General features: G+C 37.7%; 1 protein-coding gene across 8 annotated transcripts in view; it reads right to left on the bottom strand.

Annotated features, from left to right (window-relative positions):
* BARD1 (BRCA1 associated RING domain 1) overlaps positions 1-24,363 on the bottom strand; it is a 78,915-nt gene that overhangs the window by 48,949 nt on the left and 5,603 nt on the right. For 4 of the 8 annotated variants that reach the window (XM_025441598.3, XM_049106479.1, XM_025441599.3 and 1 more), the window contains exons 2-3: positions 18,677-18,733; positions 13,553-13,701 (exon numbers count right to left, since the gene is read on the bottom strand). In XM_025441598.3, the coding sequence (XP_025297383.1) occupies positions 13,553-13,701; positions 18,677-18,733 (206 nt within the window). Of the gene's footprint in view, positions 1-1,726; positions 2,148-4,685; positions 4,799-13,552; positions 13,702-18,130; positions 18,147-18,676; positions 18,734-24,363 lie in introns of those variants that run through there. The other 4 variants (XM_049106480.1, XM_049106482.1, XM_049106483.1 and 1 more) reach the window with 4 other exon arrangements.

The following is a 24,363-nucleotide window of genomic DNA, read 5'->3' on the forward strand; positions in this document are numbered from 1 at the left end:
AATTTCCACTGGAGATGGACAGAATATTCAAATAAATAAGTAGAACACAGAGCATCCTGACAATAATAAGAGCCATGGAGAAAGATATATTAGATCGACCAATCAATGGATAGACAGGCAGGCAATATGGGATTTAATAAGCAGTAGTCAAAAAAGTAAGACTTGTTACACAATGCCTAATTTTTAAAAAAGATTTCTGAAAAACAATCAATACACTACAATAATCAATAATTAGGGGATCCCTGGGGCAACCTGGGTGGCTCAGCGGTTTAGCGCCGCCTTCAGCCCAGGGTGTGATCCTGGAAACCCGGGATCGAGTCCCACGTTGGGCTCCCTGCATGGAGCCTGCTTCTCCCTCTGCCAGTGTCTTTACCTCTCTTTCTGTCTGTGTCTCTTATGAATGGATAAATAAAATCTTAAAAAAAAAAAAAAATTAGGGGATCCCTAGGTAGCTCAGCGGTTTAGCACCTGCCTTTGGCCCAGGGCGTGATCCTGGAGTCCCAGGATCGAGCGAGTCCCACATCGGGCTCCCTGCATGGAGCCTGCTTCTCCCTCTGCCTGGGTCTCTGCCCCTCTCTCTCTTTCTCTCTCTCATGAATAAATAAATCTTTAAAAAAAAAATTCACCTCAACAATTCACTGCATGGCCAAATTGAAGGAAAACCATATGATTTTGTCAACAGACACAGGAAGCAAAATGACAAAATCCAATATCCATTTATGATTTTTAATTTTTTTAAGATTTTATTTATTTATTCATGAGAGACACACAGAGTGGGGGGGGGGGAAGAGAGAGAGAGAGAGCGAGAGAGAGGCAGAGACCCAGGCAGAGGGAGAAGCAGGCTCCACGCAGGGGGCCCGATGTGGGACTCGATCCCGGGTCTCCAGCATCAGGCCCTGAGCCCAAGGCAGGCACCAAACCACTGAGCCACCCAGGGATCCCCTCCATTTATGATTTTAAAAAGGAATCAGCAAATTAGGGATAGAAAGTAACTTCTTCAACCTGATGAAGTCATCTACAAAAATACACACAGCTAATATCCTCCTTAATGGTGAAAGACTCCAACTGCCATTTTATTCCTCCTATTAGGGACAAGGCAAAAATGTCTGTTCTCACCACTCTGATTCAGCATCATACTGAAAGGTTTAGATAGCACAGCAAGGTAAGATATAAAAGGCACACAGATTATACAAGAAGATATAAAACTGTATCTATTTACAATTGACTTAAATCACTATATAGAATATGCCAAAGAATGTTTTTTTTTTTTTTAAATTGATGAAACTAACAACTTTAACTTACCAAGACCGTAGAAAACGAGGTCAACATACCAAGTCAACTCCAACTATATTTCTTTTTTTTTTTTTAATTTTTTTTTTTAAATTTATTTATGATAGTCACACACAGAGAGAGAGAGAGGGAGGCAGAGACACAGGCAGAGGGAGAAGCAGGCTCCATGCACCGGGAGCCCGACGTGGGATTCGATCCCGGGTCTCCAGGATCGCGCCCTGGGCCAAAGGCAGACGCCAAACCGCTGCGCCACCCAGGGATCCCTCCAACTATATTTCTATGTAATAACAATGAACAAATGTACAAAGAAGTTTTTTAAAATTTGGTAAATTCTAATAGTATAAAAAATACTTAAGGTAAATCTAGCGAAGTATGTACAAGACCTGAAAATTATAAAATACTTATGAAAGAAATCCGTACAAATGGAAAAACATACCACGTTCATGACTAGGAAGACTCAAAAACTGTTAAGATGTCAATTCTTCCCAGTAGGTCTACAGACTATAATATAATCCAATGAAAATTCCAGGCTTTTTTGTAAAGATAGACAAGTGGATCCTAAAATTTACATGAGAAAGCAAAGGAACTAATATAGAAAGGCAAAAGGCCTAGAATGGCCAAATCAACACTGAAGAACAAAATTGGAGGACTCATACTACCTGACTTCAATTTACTTCAGACAAAATGAATGTAGGGATTAAAGATCATAGTCAGAACTCTTTAGGTGCCACGTAATATAACCTCAAGCTACGTACAACAGAAACTAATGCAAGTGAATGAACTACAGAAGTCAGACACAAAAGAATACATAGTAACAGCCAAAACTAATCTGATGTGTTAAGTCAAAATAGTGATTATCCAGTAATTCTGGAGAACAGAGTTAGTGACTGAAAAGGGGCAACAAGTGGAGCTTCTAGAATAGAATACTTCTATTCTTCTGGGTGAGTTCATTTGTGAAAAGTCATCAAGCTATATAATTATAATGTGTATACTATAAGAATTTTCTTAACTTTTTATTAATAGTCAGATTTTAAAGACGAAGATTCAGTAGAGTTTAAAAAAGAAAAGAATCACTGTCACTAAGTAGATCAGGTGCCACAGTCTGTGGGTGAGTACTCTGGTACAAACATCTTGCTTCGTTAGCTAAGGTCATTAAGGAAGGTCTCCCTGGGAAGTTCACTTTTGATTTGAGACCTCGTGACAAATGACAAAATGGAAGCAGCCACGTAAGTATGTAGGAAAGTGGAGCCCAAGAAGGAAGAGCAGGTGCCAAGTTCCTACACTGGAAATGAGTTTAGCACATTCAATGGATTGAAAGCCACGATGGCTGGAGCTTGGAGAAGGAGCAGAAAATTAAGCAGACAGGGACGCAGAAGTATTCTATGGAGCAGAGCACTCTTGAGCTCAGCTTCAAGTTTAACTGCTGGTATTCCTCATTCCATCAATCTCTGAAGTGGGAGGGCTTGGGGCTTCTTCATCTGCAATCAGTCCCTTGGTAACCTTATATCTATCTACCTACCTACCTATCTTTCCATCCACTAGCAACCTCAAACGTGTATGTACAGCCCAGACCTCTTCCATGAACTCCAGACTAATGTTTGACTGCCTACTAAACAGCTCTTAGAAGCAAGTCTACTTATAATAAGTATCTCACATTGAACATGACTAAAACTGAACTCCTGATCCAAATCCTCCCAAACCTGTTCCTCCTACAGTTGCCCCCATCTCAGTAAATGAAACATCATCAATCCAGTAGCTCAGAACAAACACTTTAGAATCAAACCTGCCTCTATCTCTTTCGTATCCTATATGCAAAATACAAGTTCTATAATTCCTGCAAAATACATATAAAATCTGACCACTTCCTACTGCCTCCATTCCTGCCAGTATGGTATAAAACACCATTTTGCACTAGATTATAATAATAACCTCCTAAATCATCTCCCTGATTATGTACTTGCTTCCTCCCCCATGAGTGTATGTATGTATTCTCAACACAGCAGTCAGTGATCCTTTTATAATTGGTCAAACTATATCACTAACACCCTTCAGACTTCCATTCTGACTCTGAATCTTCATAAGCCATCTAACAGGTGAGGAACAGCCTGATCTTCCATTACCTTCCTCATCTCCTCTCCTGTTCTCTCCTTACTCTCTTCCAGCCACTGGGTCTCCTTGGTGTTGTTCCTCAAACCAATAAAATGTTTTATAAAAGTCAGAAGGCAGGCCTACATCTGTGTTTTATAAAATCAGTCCTAACTGGAGAGAAAACAGATTCGAAGAAGGCAATGCTTATGAGGTCAAAGTAGAAGTACAAGTAGAAGGTAACAGACTGGGGAGGTGGTGAAAGGGGAAAAAATAAAAAGAGAACTCTTTGAAAAGTATTTAGGAGATAAAATTTACAGAATTTGGTGAACTGAATACAAGAAGGCAGCAACAAGGATGATTCACATGTTTGTGGCTTACACCACTGAAGGCACCTAGAAACACGGATGTGGGAGGACACAAGCTGCCAGGGATCCTCCGTATCCTGCAGGAAGGCAAGGCCCTGGCTGCTCTCTACCCAGACCATTTCTGAGGGCTGGGTTCACGGCAATCATCTCTGAGGGATGTGGTAGGGTCTCCTTGTGGGGAAAAAAAAAAGCAGGCCTATTTCTGCTTACTATGAAAAGTCTATTCCCCAAGCTTAGGGTTCATTTCCTATATTGCAACCCACTGTGTGGGGGGGAATCCATGATGAGGCCTTTGCCAGTTATGCTCAAAGATGCAAAACTGCTAAATACAACATAAGCCTATCAAATCCAGAATTTCAAAGGCAATATGGTAAAATATTTGCAAATTTTAAATGTATACACCCTCTCACAAAGCAATTTCACCTCTAGTCATCTTTCTTACCAAATATAGAAAAATCCATGCAGGTACCTGCAAACATTAATGTATAAGAATGTTAACTGCAGCAGTATTTGCAATAGCATAAATTAAGGAAAAAAGAAAATCAGTGTTCAGCGATCAGCCAACTTTGAAAGATTTGGACTACAAAATATTATGTGGTCACTACATACATCAATGGACATGCAAAGATCTTCAAGTCACTTGTAAGTGTAGCACAATCCCATTTATGTCCTAAAAGTTCTATTGCATTTACATCCAAATATTTTCAAAAATTCACAAAAGATAAAGTAGAAAACAGTGCCTCTGTAAAAGAAAGGGATTTTCTACTTTTCAGCTGAGAGAAAGGATAGAGGAGGACTTTCACGCTTTATACAATTTTATATAGCTTAATTGGTTGTAGAAAAGAATGCTTTCTTATATTTCTTATACAAATTAAACAAACAGAGAACCAAATTTAAGGTTATAAGCCTAGTTGCTGAAAGACCTGGCATTTGAACTCATACCTGACTTTACTAAATAAAACGACAACTTTTCACCAAGTACACACTTTATGCAATACTGTAATTTAAGAAAACATATATGGTCTTCATCTGTTGTTCCTAGTACATAAGTTCAAAAACCCTTGTGATTTAGATTTTTAAAAAATTGATCTAAATGAGAAAACTAAAAAAAAAAAAAAAAGGCATAGGGGCATCTTTTGTTATAAATATTTAGTCATGTTTCCAGTTCCAAAAACAGTTCCAGAGTTATAAAGAGGAAATGGACATCTCCTGTTATTCATCACTTCTCTCAACCACACCTGAACATGTTAATGCGGTGACTTTGGAGTCCCTCTAAGAATGGGGGCCGGTTGCCAGGGGAACCAATCAAGATTAGAGTTAGAACTCACAGTCTCACCCCTAAACTTCAAGAGGGGAGAGGAGCTACACATTGCATCAATCCCCAATGGCCAAAGACTTAGTTGTGTCGATGTAATGAAGCCTTTAAAAGAATAACCTAAAAGGAAGGGTTTGGAGAGCTTCCAAACTGGTAAACACATGGAGGTCTTGGGGGAGTGGCACACCCAGAGAGGGCATACAAGCTTCACACCTCTTCCCACGCTCCTTGGCCTATGTGAATCTCTTCTCTCTGGCTATTCGTGAGTTATATCCATTTATAATGAACAGTCATCTAGTAAGTAAAACATTTTCCTGAGTTCTGTGAGTCACTTTAGCAAATTAACAGAATCCAAGGAGGCCATGGGAACCTCTAATGTTCATAGCCAGTCAGGCTCTGAAGGCCAGTTGGTTGGGGCAGACTTGTAGGACTAAGCTCTTAGCCTGTGGCTCTGATGTTATCTGCAGGCAGACAGTGTCAGAAAGAATTGAGTGAAAGAAACTGTAGGATGCCCACCCAGTGTCACAGAATGGCTTAATGTGTGGAAAACCTACACATCTGGTATCAGAGTGAAATAGAGAAAAACACACAGGCAAATGAGTTTTTTTTCATACTATATATATATATAGATAGATAGATAATTCTAGTATTGAAAATAGTATTATGGTATTATATATATTATAGTATTACAGTATATATATATACACTGTACTACAGTATATATATACTATATATTATCTATGTATAATGTATTTTTTTAGACCTATCAATCTTGCTCATTAACAGATGCTTAAGAACTATTCAGTGGGTAAGACATATAGTGATCTACTTTCCGACTCTGTCATGATCCCTCTTCAAGTTGTCTTATTTTGTTTTTTGCCTTTAAGCCCACTCGTTTTTCCTTAAAAAGCATTCCCTCAAAAATCTTTCCTTTCATCCTACGCAGACAGGTAAAGGCAACCGAGGTCAGTCCGGCACAGGGGTGAGCACCCTCAATGGTGCTCAAAAACATACGGATAAATAAATTATTTGATACCTGCCCTTAAATCTTCACAAGTATTTATACAAGAGGTTAGAATCTAAGGGCTAGAAGATAACTTGAGAGCCACACATCCAATTCTCTCATGTAAAGACGAGGAATTAAAGTTAAAAAGAAAGGCAAAGGAGGGAGGTCGCCCAGTGCAGCACTCTTCTCCACTGAGAACAGGATTACCGAGAGGCTGCTTCCGGTAAAAGAACCCAGGAAAGGCAGGGAAAATGGAAAATCATCACCACCACCTGACAGGTTTCAGTGCCTCACAAATCAGTTCGTACTGCCTGATACTCATTCTCCAAATTAACAGAGACGTAATCTCCTAAGACCAACCAGAGTACTTGGACTATGTTTGATTTGTCCTATTTTTATTTTTTTTTTTGATTTGTCCTATTTTTAAAAAGAAGAAAGGAAAGCTCTCTGATTACGTGTTTCTCCTCAGAAGTCACTCTTCAGGGATCCCTGGGTGGCGCAGCAGTTTGGCGCCTGCCTTTGGCCCAGGGCGCGATCCTGGAGACCCGGGATCGAATCCCACGTCGGGCTCCCGGTGCATGGAGCCTGTTTCTCCCTCTGCCTATGTCTCTGCCTCTCTCTCTCTCTCTCTCTCTCTCTCTATGTGACTATCATAAATAAATTAAAAAAATAAAATAAAATATAAAAAAAAAAAAAAAAAGAAGTCACTCTTCATTCAAGATGAGAACTCTTCATAAGCCTTCTCTTACATTACAGAATCTAAAGCAAAGTTTTAACAAACTTAGTTCTAAAACTAAGTTACTTTAAGAAGAAAACCAATGGCATCTTACTTCTAAGAACCGGTAACATCTGCTGTGTAGGAAATAAATGTCTGATGCTACTAAGGTGTTATACAAAATTGCCAAGTGCGCCTATTCCTGAAAAGCTTTAATACTTAAGAGAGAAAACATAATTTTAGTTTCATTTTTCTTATTTGTTTCTGAGAATACATTTCTTCTCAACATTCTCCTGTCTTAAAATACAAGCAAGGGAAAAGGAAATTATTAAATAATATTTTTGAATTCCTTTTAGGTATTTTTATTCACACAGAACACTATTATTTTATCCATTTAAAATTATTGATACACCAGAGGATTAGTAAACTAAAAATCTCTCAAATCTCTTAAGTTCAAAATTGATTCTTCTATTCCTTTCACCTCATATTTCTGGAGTATAAAACTCCTTTATAAATAGATCTGCCAAGATAGCACTTTAAACAGGTAAGAAAAAATGAAAAACAGTGGATTATAAAAAACAAATAATTCATATTTAACCATGTAGAAATTTCACAGACCCTCTCTCTGCCTAGCAAAGAAATTCAGTCCAACTCCATTCTACTCCAAAGAAGCCATCCCTTCCTCCTCATGCAAATGGAAGCATCCCAACTATGGAGACAGTAAGACAACAAACCCAGCTGGAAGCAGGAGGGTGTATCTGAATAACATCAGACTCTCTGGCACCCTTCTTACATCCCAGCTGAATATCAGTTGATCCACAAAGTGTTATTTTGGTCAGGATCTTGGAAATAAAAACAATCAGAATGAGGTATCCACTCAACACAGAGACTGTACGTCTAATTTCTAACAAGGTCTTTTCTGCAGTAATAGGCAGATTTCAAAAAAACAAGTCATTTGTGATATAATCTCAAGTCTAGAGGAAAGGTCAACATGAAATGTTATCAAGGATTGCTTTTTTAAGACTCAGGATTACAAAGACTGAAAGGTTAATCCTCTGGTAGTCTGTAAAAACTTGTATTTGATGTGCTAAAATTTATTTTAAAGATAGGGGATGACACTTTCAATTAAAAATAAGTCAAATGCTAAAGTCCTTAATACTTACAAAATTTACAAAATGTGGAATTAGGCACTTAAGGGAAAATTAAGGCTGGTAAGTAGTAGCAACACACTCAACTGACAAAAAAAAAATCTACATCTAAGATTTAAGACAACAATTTCATACTCAGGTGTACCTATCCCTTAATTTATAAAGAAGTAAATGAAAAGAGTCTATGTGCATGTAATTTATATGTACACAATAATTTAATAATCATCCAGTAACAATACATACACTCAGGAAGATTTCATGTTGATCTTTCCTCCAGACTTGAAATTTTATCACAAATGACTTGCTTTTGAAATTATACATCTTGTCCTAACTAAGCAAGGACCACAATAGCAAACGTGATTGTAAATCCTGGATTTTATACAGCATATCTAAGTTAAGACTGTAAAAAGCAAAACCACCAAATCCACCCTGCTGGAACGTAAATCATATTACTAACAGCAACAACAATTTTTATGAGTGAATGCTTCTAAGCACGATAAATTGTCATATTCATTTCATGAAGAAAAATACTGGTCCCTTCCTCTACATAGTACATTTCTTAATGATGATGTTTTTAAAAATTCTATTCTCTGAATATAAATATTTCTGAGAAAACCACAAAATATCGAGGAACAGAGATGCACACGTTGGTAAGGAGCAGCTTAGGCAAGTTTTTTCTTAAAATTTAATAATAAACTATAGAAAAAGGAGGCAATTAGAAAACGTGATTTAGCTATCATTAATCTACATCAAAGGATTATAATGATGTACATTGTGTGCCTTTCAAATTATTCTCTATTAGAGGTTTCACAACAGAAGTTGAGAAATCTCTTTGACAAACTAGTCCCTTATTAAAAATCAAAGGAAAGTACTTTGCTACCATCTGTGCAACATTAACGCCTTCACTAAAGAATGATTATTTTGGAAGTTAAGAAGTATTCAGTTCCATTTAAAAAAAACAACAGCAACACAGCTATTCAAATGTTCATCTTCATCTATTATAAAAAAGTCATAACATATATGAAACACTATGTAATTCACTCCAGAAAGACAAGCATCTATCTCTCCGGAAGCCATTTCTGGAGAGAAAAGGAAATTGTGATCCACTGAAAGCATAATCAAAGTGCCTTTTTGTGTGTGTGTGTGTGTGGCATCACCAACACCAACAAATGCTTCACAGAGCCTGACCAGCACCTGCAAGGTCTGATTTAATATGATGGGAAGCAATATAAAAAACAAACTCTTAAATTTAACTCTATTAGTAGAAAGCAGATTATGTTATAAAGAATAAGGTAAAATTAATCCATAAATGGTTGTCAGAAAAATTTGTGACACACCATCTTTTCTCTTTAAAGTACACTGAACCGAGGAAAATCTGTTCGAGTATTTAGAAGCTCATTTTAAAAAGTATTACTATAAATCAGGCTTCTTTATCTCCAGCATATCATATACCATGTCCATGATTTGACAAGTTCTTCCTAATTACCCACCTTAATTATGGTAATTATATATTTTATAGTAAATGAAAGTAACAAGGTTCCATTTGAAAGATAAATCGTGAACTACAGGGTTTAAAAAAAAATACAGATGTAGGAGATATCCAACCATCCTGCTTAATTCATCATCCTCAACACTCATTTAACAGAACCATATAATTTTCAAGCTAGACCTTATGGATCACTTAATTTAATACCCTTATTTTATGAGATCCATTTCCAATTTCTTCATTATAAAGAAGATAAACCATTATTTGTCCCCAACTGTTTGCTCCCTCTACCTGTTCATCTAGTACATCTTATACAGCATGAGTTTTGGAAGTACTTCTACAAATGCTACATAAGACATTTAATGCACTATAAAGAAAGAGAAATATCCTCAAACTCAAATACCCTCTGAGACTAGTTTATTTTGGAAACCTCAGGAGGAAAAGGTGATGACAATGCAACTGCTAAGTAGAAAAGGCTCAGCACCATGTAATTTATAGATCTGGACAGAGATTTTTATTTCAATACGCTTATACTCGAGATTTATCATTTTCTATAAAGGAAGCAAAGGAGGATGATAATCCGTTATAAAATGAATTGCTGAAACCAAAACCGAAGAATCTGTTTTAACACTGTTTAAGTCTTTGGGATATGAATTAATAATAGCACTCGCAATTTGTCTCCAATTCAATTCAACAAATATAATGAACACCTATACTCCTGACAGCACTGAGCTAAATGATAAAACAGTAAACAAGAAAACTTACAGCATGACCTCCTTGCATAACCTAAGGCCTCAATTTCCTCACCCACAGAATAAGGAATTCAAGATGACCTTCCTGCTCCTAATATTCTGATTGTATGTTATCCAAACTGAAATTTCAACTCCTCTTAAAATAAGTAATGTTGAAGCCAGCACTGCTCAGTCTGGTCAGGACAAAAGTAGTTATTACTTACTATAATAAGGAAAATGAACACAAAATGGCTTTCAAAAAATTAATCACCAGAATTCTCTCCCCAAACTCCACATCTACTTTTTGATGAGATTCTGAAAGGCCTCAGACCCCACACAAAAACTGTTCTAAACTCAATGATTTTCCTAAATATCTTTAGTAATAATAAAATGTGGAGGCACTTCATAGAGTCCACAAATATGAAAACCATACTAAAGACTCAAACACCATCAACCACAGTAAAATTTCAGAAGTACGCTAGCTTATTCTTCTCAGCACCCTAAAGAACCATACCAATACCACCATTATGCCATAGTTCACTACCCATCAAGAGTTACCCTATTCCCTTTTTATCAACATTAAAAACGTCACATTAAAAAAAAATAGTCACGTTCCTGTCCCAGGTTTTCTTTTTGTTTTGTTTTTTTAATTTTTATTTATTTATGATAGTCACACAGAGAGAGAGGCGCAGAGACACAGGCAGAGGGAGAAGCAGGCTCCATGCACCGGGAGCCCGATGTGGGATTCGATCCCGGGTCTCCAGGATCACGCCCTGGGCCAAAGGCAGGCGCCAAACCGCTGCGCCACCCAGGGATCCCCCGTCCCAGGTTTAATTGTTTCCCTCACAAATTCATATATCCAAGTCCTACTCCCAGTACCTCAGGAGATGACCTTACTTTTGTAAAAAGTCATTATAAATATAATTAGTAGGGATCCCTGGGTGGCGCAGAGGTTTGGCGCCTGCCTTTGGCCCAGGGCGCGATCCTGGAGACCCGGGATGGAATCCCACATTGGGCTCCCTGCATGGAGCCTGCTTCTCCCTCTGCCTATGTCTCTGACTCTCTCTCTCTCTGTGTGTGTGATTATCATAAATAGAAATAAAAATTTAAAAATAAATAAATAAATAAATATAATTAGTAAAAATGAGTAGAGTGGGTCTCTGTAATGCAATACATCTTACATCCTTATAAAAAGGGGAAATCTGGGACACGTGGGTGGCTCAGTGGTTGAGTGTCTGGTCTGCCTTTGGCTCAAGGGCGAGATCCTGATGAAGACCCGGGATGAATGAGTCCCACATCAGGCTCCCTGCGGGGAGCCTGCTTCTCCCTCTGCCTGTCTTTGCCACTCTTGGTCTCTCATGAATAAATAAAATCTTTTAAAAAGGGGGGGGGGGCGGGGATCTGACATAAGCACTCAGACAGGGAGAACACCACGTGAACACAAAGACAAACCAAGCAGAGAGGCCCTTCCTTCACAGACATCTTTCCCTCACAGTCCTTGAAAGCACCAACCATACCAACTCCTCAATTTAAAACTCCTAAACTCCCAAACTGGAAGAAAATACACTTGTATTTCTTAAGCCATCCAGCTTATTACCACAGCCTGAGTATGCTAATGTATCACCATACAGCTGGAGACTGGACTTGGATATATGAATTTGTGAGGGACTGGAGAATCAAATCACAACCTCCTGACGGAATTCTCAGAGTAGCACCCAAATGGCACAGCCAATAATCCTAACAGACCACATGTCTTTAAGAATCTGATGAAAGCCACTTTGATTCAGACGTGAACATTTTTCATATTGTACACTTAAGAGTTTAGGGGCACCTGGCTGGCTCAGTTGGTGGAACATGTGACTCGTGATCTTGGGATTTTAAGTTTGTGCCCCACATTGGGTGCAGAAATTACTTAAAAATAAAAAATATTAAAAATTTAATCCTCCCCCTCCACCCCGAACATGGCCAAAGATACATGGACTCTCTTTAATCAGCAGTAGCTGTGGGGGCGGGGGGGGCGAGGAGGCAGCTCATACACTAATCTTTTTAATTAGAAAATAAACACTATCAGCCCTACCTCTAAGAAAAAAAAAAAAAAAAAGACAGATGGACTAATCATGAAACTTTTCCTCACTCTTAAAAACATTTACAACACAGAATTATTTTTTCAAAAAGGGAAGTACTTTTTGAAATCTGTATCTGTGTATAATTACATCTGCAAATAAGTAAAACTTAATTACTACAGCACATTTTATCCTAAAAAAGAATAGAGTTTGATAAAATGATCAATAGAGTCTGATCATTTTATTTATCTAAACTTTTCATAAGTAGACTATGATTTAAATTCTTCTTAAAAAATATAGACCTGGTCAATAAGACTCAAAGTATTTGTCTTGTTTCTTTCTTTTTGTTAAGATTTTATTTATTTATTCATGAGAGACAGAGAGAGACAGAGAGACAGACAGACACAGGCAGAGGGAGAAGCAGGGAACCTGACGTGGGACTCGATCCCAGGACTCCAGGATCAGGCCCTGGGCCGAAGGCAGGCACTAAACCGCTGAGCCACCCGGGATCCCCTGCCTTGTTTATCTTGTCTAATCAACTTCACCTTTGGTAGCTGACAATAACACATTGTGTCAGAAATCTAAGGTCAAAAGCTTTAAAAAAGAAATTCAACCATTTTATATGAATATTATCAATCATTCACAGCACCCTGCCAGTCAAGAGAAGGTTATCCTATAAACATAAGCTAAAATGATATGATCTGGTCAATAAAAAGATAATTCCAATATCTAATTACGAAGATTAAAAACCCTTTACTTTCTTTCCCCAGCTAATTAGTTCTCAGCAGAAAGCACAATGGGAAGATATATAGTTAATACAGAGCCTAAGAACAATCTGAAAAACATTAACCCCCGTTTAAATAGAAAAGAAAATGAATATTAGATTTTTGCTCTTTCAAAATGTGCTCATCTAATTAATTCAGTCTGGAAAAGTGATGCACAGAAGGTTGTATTCTATCTTGTAAAAGTGTATTTAAATGAATTTAAGGACAAAATCACTTTTTCCATATATATTATACAGAAATTATATTAACTGTAAAAAGCAAGCAGTGTATGTGGTGAAAAGTGTCTGGACTGACATTCAGAAGAAATGGGCTTTATTTCTCCTGTTTCTGGTACTAACTACACATGTGACTCTAGGCAAGATCATTTAACCTCTCTGGACCTTGGTTTCTCTAAGTTATCTCTACATTATCTGTCACTTCTCAAAGTAACTGCAAACACTATAACTCTTAAAAATCTGAAATATGTTATCAGAATTCCTGAGAGATGTTTACATACTTTATGTGACCAATATGAATTCATCAGTTATTTAATGAAGAGAGGCAGTAATATTTTTTCTCACCTGAAAGCTTATCATCATGTAGCAAATTCCGAAGCTTACTACAAAGCTGGATCATGCTGTCCAATTGTCTATTTATCTTCACATCTTGTATCCACGCTGGGGTGTAACACACTGGACAGCCAGTTCCAATACAGTCACTTACACAATTACTTTAAAAAGGATTAAAAGAAAAAAATATATATATATATATCAATGCATTCAGCAGAACCTTAATTCTAAGATACAGAGTTTGAACAGAATAAATGAAGTAAAGGTTGTTTTAACAAGCAATGAGTAAACATAAAATATCTGTTAAAATAATGCTTCTGAAAGAGTATAATACACACACAAAATCTAAATCTAAAGTTGCTTAGGTAATTTGATATGAAGAGACTTTACTTTAGCCAGACATGAGTCTGCATAATTTTTCATGCAAATAAATCTATAGCTTCAGTAAGAGTACAGAGAGGGACATAAATAAATATATTTGGTAGTAAATGCTTAACAGCCATGCATCTCAACATTTTTTGTATGCACTGTGCTTCATAGAAAATTATTGCAGAGACTAGGAAAGGTATTTTTTTGTTTTGTTGCTGACAATTGTCTAAAGGCTTTAATATAGTTTCTGAGAAAAGATACTTGGTTCTTTCAGATACTTTTATAACCTGCAGATTCAAATTACCTCAGGTTATCTGTCTGGGAGTGAAAGTCTCATAGTTGGGGGCAGTGGGTTCCTTGACTTTAGCGGTTACAAATCCTTAGCAAATCTGATGAAGATATATAGAAGCTCTTGTAAAAAAAAAAGGGGGGGGGGGCAGGGCTCACAACTCCTCTTCCAAAGCTTATCTGTGGGTTAAGAAACCTAAAAAATCCACTCCTTCCTTAGCCTCACCAGAGGAGCTCCAGCAAGACTAAGCTAACAGTAATGCTAACAGTGATGAAAGCCACATCAATCTCCCCCAAATACATTCCTTTCCATGTGACCCACTCCTCTATAGGCACAGAGGATTCTTACAATGAGAGCTCCTTCCAGAAAAAAGCCTGTGGCATTTCTATTCTTTGCATCTTAGATTCTGATGCAAAGTAACTCAATAAATGTTATAAAACAAATCTGCAAACCACACTAGAGCTAGGAAAGACCTTCCAGATCACCGCACTGCACTCAACAAATGTTAATTTTTTTTTTTTTTTTTGAGAGCGTGCATGTGAGTTGGGGGTTTGGGGCTAGTGGGCAGAGGGAGGAGGAGAGAAAGAATCTTTTTTTTTTTTTTTCTTGAGAGAAACAATCTTAAGCAGATCCCACACTCAGCACAGAGCCCAACATGGGGCTCAATCTCACAACCCCAAGATCATGAAGTGTTAAATTTCTGTAGCAAAGAAAGGAACTTCTTGAGAGTTTCTTTGCTTGTAGTTAGAGCTCTTAACTTAAAACCCCAATATATAAAAAGAGGAAACTGATTCCACAGGGGATTTAAATTATCAATTACTGTGTAATAAAGTATTTGAGGAACACCAGTGACACGAGTCACAATCCACTCATCAAGAATCCTTACCTTATTTTCAGATGAAGAAAATGAAATCCAGTTAGGTAAGACACTTAGGTTAATAAGATACCCAGATCAGTCTATTTTATACATTCTATAATGTTCATCTTATAACTGTTCTCAAATTAGTTTACAAACATAAATATAGAATTCTGGGGAAAGAGGTTATTTCTCAATAGATCTGTGTAACATAGTAAGTCAATATTTTCCAAATGACCTAAGCATCATGTCAGAAAATCATGCTGGGTAAAAGACCCATTCAAAGCACAGGATAAACCAATGATATTTAATGTAACAGAATACAAAAAGTTCATTGTTATCCTTCTAGATTCCACACTGTAACAAATCTAAAGAAACTAGCACTTGCCAAGTAATAGTGTAGTATCAAAAAAAGAATATCCATAATTATCTAAACAGGCTACTTAAAAATCCTTCCTTTTGCCAACTATGCACATGTGTAATACAAGACTTCCCTCACATATTGCAATCAAAGCAATGTATCACAACAGATTGATTACGTAAGCAGGTATGAGAACCTACTGTCTTCTATTCAGCAAAACATAAAAGAGATTTGCATAAATAGAACAGTCTCACTCTTCTCACTAGTTTTTCTTTGGTTTAGAAAATGGTTATTTTTTTCTTAAAAAAAGTGTTCTTTATGTTACCATGTAATAAGTTTATTATTGTTATTTTTAAGTGAATAGTATGTTTTAAATGTCTCGGTTTTACATGGTAAATACACACACACACACACACACTGTTTTACATGGTAAATACACACACACACACACACACACACAAAACTGCTTTGGGGTCCTCAATTTTTAAGGGTATAAAATGATCCAAAGTCAAAAAGTTTGCATATGTCTGCCATATGTTTTAAATGATCTTTTGTCTTAAGGAGAATACATGGCCTACTTTTTATAAGGGATTGGCATGAAATTACCTTGAAACCACCACAACACTGTCAATAACATAAAAATCTGTGCCCTTCCAACCATCCCCCTCCCCACCCCACTTCTAAGCTGCAGCTAAATTGGCATATATCAAACCATCTTTTAAAACTGCATGATATTTACAGCATTGCTCAACAGTTTTACACAGCTTCGAATCTGCAAAACCCTAATTCTTGGCATCACATAATCAAAATGAACCAAAACTGCACTGAATCTATTCTTTCCTGTGTTCGTGTCATTTACAGATGACCACTTTCTCTTTTAAGAAGTTCCCATGCCTATCTTAATTTTTCACTGACCATTTTAAGCCACAGACCGCTTTATTTTTTTTTTAATTTTGTTTAATTTTTATTGATTTATGATAGTCACAGAGAGAGAGAGAGAGAGAGAGAGAGAGAGAGGCAGAGACACAGGCAGAGGGAGAAGCAGGCTCCATGCACCGGGAGCCCGACGTGGGATTCGATCCCGGGTCTCCAGGATCGCGCCCTGGGCCAAAGGCAGGCGCTAAACCGCTGCGCCACCCAGGGATCCCCACAGACCGCTTTAGAACCCAATTAAAAGTATAGGTCTCTCTCACACTAAACACACACACACACACACACACACACACACAAACACACACACACACTTGCTTTACATAGAATTTCAGGGAGTTTGTTATGCTCCAGCAGATTTGTCACTCATATTATATACAGTGAGTACATCAGCTGAAACAAATCTGCTTCCTATCAAGTAAGGACAGGAAGTAGCATCATTTTGTGAAGGGATCATAAGAGGCCTTTTGAAGGAGGTGACATCTGAGCTGAAATGTAACTAATGAAAAGTCAGCCTTACAAAAATGTGGCAGTAAATTCTAGATGGAAGAAATAGCAAGTGCAAAAGTCCTGGGGCACTGGTTGAGTTTGGTGTGTTTAATGAACTAAAAGGAGAAGGTGAGTAGAACAGTGTGAGCTAAGCAGGAAGCGTGGCTGTAGAGGCAGGTAGGAATTGGGTCCTGTACAGGAGGGTCTTCTGGGCCTTAGAGTGAAGAGTCTAGATTTCATTCTAACTGTAAAAGAAGCCACTAGAGGAATTTAAGGAATTTAATGATAGGGATGTGATGTACCTTTTTTTAAAGATCGCTGATAAGAATGAATAAAATGGGAAGGGGTTCAGTTTTGAACTTATTAGGAGGAGATACGGTAATAGGATGATGGCTTGGACCAAAGTGGCAATGGTAATAAATACAGAGAAAGTGGGAAAATTCAAGATTCAAGGCACATTTTGAGGTGGAACTAACAGAACTTCATGATGTGATAAGGAAGAAAAAGAGCAATTGGGTATTACTTGTGGTTTTCGCCTTAAGCAACACTGCTATGGGTAGTACCCTTTATTGCCGTGAAGATCACCGAGACAGGCACAGCAAAAGGAAGAGTGGCCGACAGGCATGTTCTGCACACGTCAAGTCTGAAATCCCATTATCATCCATATGGAGTTATCAGGTAGGCAACAGGTACTACTTCCTATCCAGCTGGTGGGTCCCATATATCAGATCCATATTTCCAGAAAGAAAATCGGGACCCCAAGCATAATTGCTTCCCACACATCCCAGCCCGGCAGTCACATAGTAAATTATTTTCATATGTGCTTAAACCTCGTCTTGCAGGTGTTCATACCAGATAGTCATAGTCATAACTGAAATCATTAAAAAACTACTCAAAGGAGGCTACGTTAACCCTGTCTCAGACAATTAAACTAAGACATTCGGTCCTTGAATTTACTTCTCCAAAATAAGAAATAGAATGACATGAAAATCTGGTATTCTAATCTATAAGCCAGAGCTCTCATACTATAACATGGATATAATTTCACATAACTATTATTATTTGAATTGTGCCCCCCAAAAAATGTTGAAGTCTTTACCCCAGTACCTAAGAATGGGATCTTACTTGGAAATAGGGACTTCTAGATGATCAAATTAATATGAGACCATCGAGGTAAGGCTTAATCCAATATAACTAGTATCCTTACAAAAAGGGGAAGTTTGGACAGAGACAAATATGCACACAAGAGAGAATGTCATGTGAACATAAAGGTCAAAATCAGAGTGATATATCTACAAGCCAAGGAATGCCAAAAACTGCCAGAAGACAAAGCTGCTCCACCAGAAGACAGAAGAGAATCATGGAATAGTCTTCCTCACAGCCCTGCTTGACACCTTGCTCTCAGACTTCTAGCTTCCAGAACTGTGGGACAAAAAATTTCTGTTATTCTAAAGGACTCAGTCTTGGGCAATTTCGCACAGCAGCCCTAGAAAACTAATCTAACAACTATAAGAACTAGATTTTTTATAATTTGGAAAGTCTAGACTCAAAACTAACTGGAAGGAAAAAGAGACATACTTCAACAACACAAGAGATTTTCTCCCCAACCTTAGCAGCAAAACTACTTACTAAAGCTTTGCAACTTTGGACAAGCCATCCCCTTTGAGCTTTGATGCTATTATTTGTAAATTAAGACAGTTCTAAAAATCAAAATGAGAGAATATACAGTAAATTACCTGCAGTGTATGAGAGCTACACAAACATAAGGTAATGTCATTGATTACATGATGATGACCTAGTAAAAAATACCATTACGCTAAGTATCAAGCCGTAATTACTTACCTACAGAAGATGTGCTCACACCCTCCTAAACACACAGGCTCCCTCAGAATATTAGAGCTGTTTGAAGAAAAGGAAAACAATCAAGACTTAGGTCATTGTTAGATCAATATTTTACACCCAACATTTCATAAATCCAAGGCCTAACACTACCATATTTCTCTTTCTTAAAGCAGAAGATACTAAGGATGTATTTATTTGAAAGGCTGTTACTACCTCCTTAAATATTGTATCATCACACATCTGCCGGATTCAAATAGCTACTATCAAACTCAGTACAAACTGTAACAATTTTTATAATGCACATACTGGGAAATCACAGAGAGAAGCAACTCTGTGCTGGTATCTCTATATCCCTTACAGGCAAAACCAACCACTGGCTGCTTCTTTCAACTACTAAAACACATCGTCACCTAATGACTCAAAAGTATAGACCATAAATTTCAAAATAAGACTTAAAAATAAAATGACCATATATTTTCCATATAAGAACATTTCTGAGAGGGATGCCGGGGTGGCTCAGCAGTTAAACATCTGCCTTTGGCTCAGGGTGTGATCCTGGAGTCCCGGGAACGGGTCCCACATCGGGCTCCCTGCATGGAGCCTGCTTCTCCCTCTGCCTGTGTCTCTCATTAATAAATAAATAAAATCTTTAAAAAAAAAAAAAAACATTTCTGAGAATGAAGGGACGTGGTAACTGAATAGGACACTGGGACAGCAGGTGTAAACCAAGGCTGACCTAGGAAAATCAGGATATCTAATCACTTTGATCCTAAGAATTCATGGTTTCCCATAGAAATAAATACCCTGTTTTCTGACCATTGTTAAGTGGCTATTTACATTTCATCAATGCCCTGTCAAAAATCCAGCCATTCTTTCAGTTAACAATTAGTTGACTATTTTGTACTTTAAGCAACTGCAAATAGGAATCATCAGGTTGACATTCTGCAGACGGAATGAGATTCATGGCATTGGGAGAGGAAAGACAGAAACACAATTATTGTCCATGGAAATACCTGCTACATTTGATAATCCTCAGAAAATAACAGTACTTACTTCTTAATAAACACATCAAATCATTATTTTCAGAGGGTGTAATGTAGTGAGAGCAGACAGGAGAAATAAAGCTTTCAAAGGATGAACATTTTTTGTGCTTGGTTTATCACAATAACCTTAGGACCTTTAGGTATTTACACCATTATTATCCAATTACCTCTGTATACATACCACATATCAATAAAAACAGTTTTCCACATTTCTTAAAAGATCAAAAGTATCACACTGCACATTTTAATAGATATGAACATTAAAGTGAAATTGAGCTTTCAAAAAGAATGCTAAAAACAGAGTACACACCTACAATGTTATCCTCAAAATACCACATACGGTGCTCATTGACATTATAAAACCCATTACTTTTCAAAAACTCACAATATCTGATTTTTCTATCACACTACACAGATCACAGTGATAAATATATGACTTGTGACATGCCAGCCACTTTTGGGATTCTAGCAATTAAGATAATATCTGCTACAACAATCATGCTCCTCCTGTAATTTTTGTTTATGATTTCATCTACCAAACCTAATCTCTTATCTCCTAATCAATGTATTAAATTCTACTTCATTACAAGCTCTGCTCTAAGATCTCTGAAGTGGTGGTAGTTCACATCCTCTATCACAATATACTCCCTATGTCTCTTTTATTCTATCACTGACCAAGCCTCCACCTTCAGGTTGCTCCCTACCTTGAGAGAATACCATTCAGTTCATTAGCTCCTTGGATTCCCTAGGCCACAGTTAACTACTTCACAGCCACCTTCACCATCACCCTATTTCCACTGACCTCTTAGACACTCACGGATGCCAATCTGTAATGCCAGACAGGCCTGACAGTCCACTCCTTCCTCACCTACTCTCAGGCTATGACTAACTATCATAAAAAGAGAGATAGGAGTGTCTAGATGGCTCAGTCAGTTAAGCACTGGACTCTTGATCTCAGGGTCCTGAGAGCAAGCCCCATGTCAGGGCCCCCTGCAGAGTGTGGAGTCTGCCTAAGATTCTCCTTCTCTGTCCGCCCCTCCCCAGGCTCACTCACTCTCTCTCAGAAAAAAAAAAAAAAAAAAAAAAGAAGATACGTAAATATGTCTTTATAAATCTACTTGATAGTTTCTTCACCTATGTATCTCTACCAAAGTGGCACATTATATTTTCAATGAGTAAATAAATGAATAGGTGGCTATTCCTAACAATCTCTATGCTCTGAAATACCATTAACCTGACTGAAGATGAACTGTGTGAGCTTCTTACCACCTGGACCCTTTCCTAACCTTTTCACCCGTAATTCTATCCCTCCCTCCAGGCTCAGAGGAGATCTCCTGCAGTCATTCTTTTTTTCTTACAACGCACTGCTCTATCTCTCCCTATGTCCCTTATCTTCTCTGTCCCCTAATATAATCTATTCTCATCATTATAGTCACCTTTCTTCCTCTCTCTGCCTAAAAACGCACAGGTAGGTACTCTCTCCTCCACTCAAAAAAGGGGGGGGGCACTTTCTTTAGATCCTGCTTCTCACTCTACTTTCAACCCCAGCTCTTCCCTACAGATGTAAGGTCCTAACTTAGAGCTCTAGAGCAGTCACTGTCTCCTTATCTCCCTAGCTTTAACTCCCAGCACTCTGTTGAAATTGCCCCCAAAAAACACTTTTAGGCCTCATTCCCCCTGACATTTCTGTGAAGTAACACTGACCTCAACTTCTTTCTTGAAAGTTTTCCTTCTGTTGAGTTTTGAATTTCCTTAGAGCACATTTACCTGCCTGTTTCAGCATTTTGTTAATGCCTCTTTCCTGTCTCTCAACCCAGGATGCAGTCCACAGCATTCAATGGTTTTCTATGGCAGCATTCAACTCAATGCCTTGATTCTGTTTCTAAACTTAAATGTCCTAAGATGACTCTGAACACTTTATCTATGGTTCTGACCCTTCACCCCAGTAATGAGAAGCTATAGTGTGATTAGCAATGAATCTAAGATCTATGAACAATTGATCAATTGTACTAATTATTCTAATTACTGAGCTAGAATATATTTTGTTGTTGTTAACAGATGAGGAAAGACACTGGGGACGCCTGGGTGGCTCAGTGGTTGAGCATCTGCCTTCCACTCATGGCATGATGACGGGTCTAGGGATGGAGCCCTGCACCCAACTCCCCGTGAGGAGCCTGCTTCTCTCTCTGCCTATGTCTCTGTCTCTCTCTCTGTGTGTCTCTAATGAATAAATAAAATATCTTTTAAAATTTTAAAAAGACATTGGAGGAATGACTGAGAAGTATGGGTGTGCGTGCATAAGGGAAGGAGCAGGGAGAGGGATGTTACAACCAAGGCTAGGGGGAATGAGGTCAAGTTCAAAAGAAGGTTAATGAAGAGTTCAAAGAGCAAATACAGACAGAAGATGGCACAGATCCAAGTCAAAGCCAGGCTTTCTGACAATGCCAGGAGCTTAGCTGAGAAGACACTCAGGAATAAAACAATTTCTACTATAATCAGACAGTATCAAAATTTTAAATGTACCCACTTTTAATTCAACTATTCCCCTGCCAGGAATTTTATCTTTTAGAGATATGTCCTTATAAAACTGAAACTTCAAAACACAAAAAATATCTACCTAGACAGGAGATATCTCACCAAGAGAGTCCAGAGATTAAGAAATAATAAAACTAAAACGTCATATATATATATTCAAAATTGCCTAAGACATCTCAAGGGTAACAAGGGATGCCTGGCCTTCAAAATAATGATTGAAAATTATTTTGTACTTCCTCTTCCTTATTAGAAAGTTAATAGATAATAAGAAAACTCATGGGATCCCTGGGTGGCGCAGCGGTTTGGCGCCTGCCTTTGGCCCAGGGCGCGATCCTGGAGACCGGGGATCGAATCCCACGTCAGGCTCCCGGTGCATGGAGCCTGCTTCTCCCTCTGCCTGTGTCTTTGCCTCTCTCTCTCTCTCTCTCTCTCTCTGTGTGTGTGACTATCATAAGTAAATAAAAAAAAAAAGAAAAAAAAAAAGAAAACTCATCTTTTAGAGTAGGAAGTTAGAAAGTGAACAAGGTCTAAAATGGAAAAATTCAAGAAGTAGCAATAGAAACTGATCATTTGGAAATATAGGTGTAAATCTTCAAGAACTAAAATAAAGAGGTTGTATGTGGAGTATAGATGAAGCAAAACAATGTTTTCATATGTCTTTGCCTTACTTTGTTGACTATGTTCATGTATAATTTTAATAAAAAATTTTTAAATGTAAAGGCCAGGGGACAAAGATATTCCCTCCCGCACAGCTTATTACAGCATAAGACCAGAAACAATAGAAGGTCACCTGCAATATAATATATACCCTAAGGGGCTTAGAATTATAATCTAAATAGGTAATTTCAGGGGATCCCTGGGTGGCGCAGCGGTTTAGCGCCTGCCTTTGGCCCAGGGCGCGATCCTGGAGACCCGGGATCGAATCCCACGTCGGGCTCCTGGTTCATGGAGCCTGCTTCTCCCTCTGCCTGTGTCTCTGCCTCTCTCTCTCTCTCTCTCTGTGTGTGACTATCATAAATAAATAAAAATTTTAAAAAAAAAGCTTGTGCCTACATTTAAAAAAATAAAATAAAATAAAATAATATAAATAGGTAATTTCGTAAGCAAAGTTACTATATGACTTAAGAGAAGTACAAAATGCTCTAAAGTCCCAGAGAGATGGCATCTAGTTGGGGCTTTGGAAATCAATGCTGAAAGCAAAATATTTTGTATTGTATTCGCTTGATTCCCTCATCTCCAAATAGACTGTAGCCCTACAAACAAGAGGTCTTGACTTTTATTTTTTCTGAGCTCTCCAACACACTATTTCCTCCCTAGCGTGGTGCTATGTGAGCGGCAGGACTCTGATAAATCCTTAGTGAATGAAGCAAATGGAAAACTACATGCAAAAATGAATTTATATTAACAATTCTATTTTATCCTTACCCTATTCTTTGTTTGATATACATATATATTAGAAAGAAAAAAAATCCAGAAGAATAAGAAAAGACATTTGCATGGTAACAGGATTTCCGTACCTTGAAAATTCGGCTACTCTACTTTTTCCCATCTGCAGTCATATTTCTGTTACTTTACATGGAGTTGATTTGGAAAGATTGGCAAAGTCAGAGGATTATAACTTAGGGAAGGACTAAGTAGTGAGAACAAACAATTTTTTTTAAAAAAAAAAAGGTCCTATTGATATAAAAATGTCTTTGCAAAGAAGAAAAGGAAAGTAAATTCAGCTGAGATTATAATACTGAGGCAGACCCATTTCTTAACAGAATGGCTCCCTAAGCTTCTATAAGATAAACTGTTATTTAACATTAGGCAACATAGCTAGCTACCACAGTGCTCTTACATTTTAGAAAACTGCCCAGTTATTTTAAGTGTGCACCAACACAATTGGTTAACAGGCTCTCCAAGCCAATCAATTTCTTGTATTTATCTTCAAAATAAACAAAATTGTTAACAAGGGACATGAATAATGACACAAAAGCATCTTTTTCTGTGTATTTTGTATGCCAGATTCAAGTAAGTCACATGGTAAAATTTTTTTAAAAATCATGTCTAATTGTTTAGTGTTAAACACTGAATAAAATCAATGAGCCAATACACCAAAAGCCAAAT

Source organism: Canis lupus, chromosome 37, assembly GCF_003254725.2.
Source record: "Canis lupus dingo isolate Sandy chromosome 37, ASM325472v2, whole genome shotgun sequence".
In the NCBI taxonomy this organism is placed as follows: domain Eukaryota; kingdom Metazoa; phylum Chordata; class Mammalia; order Carnivora; family Canidae; genus Canis; species Canis lupus.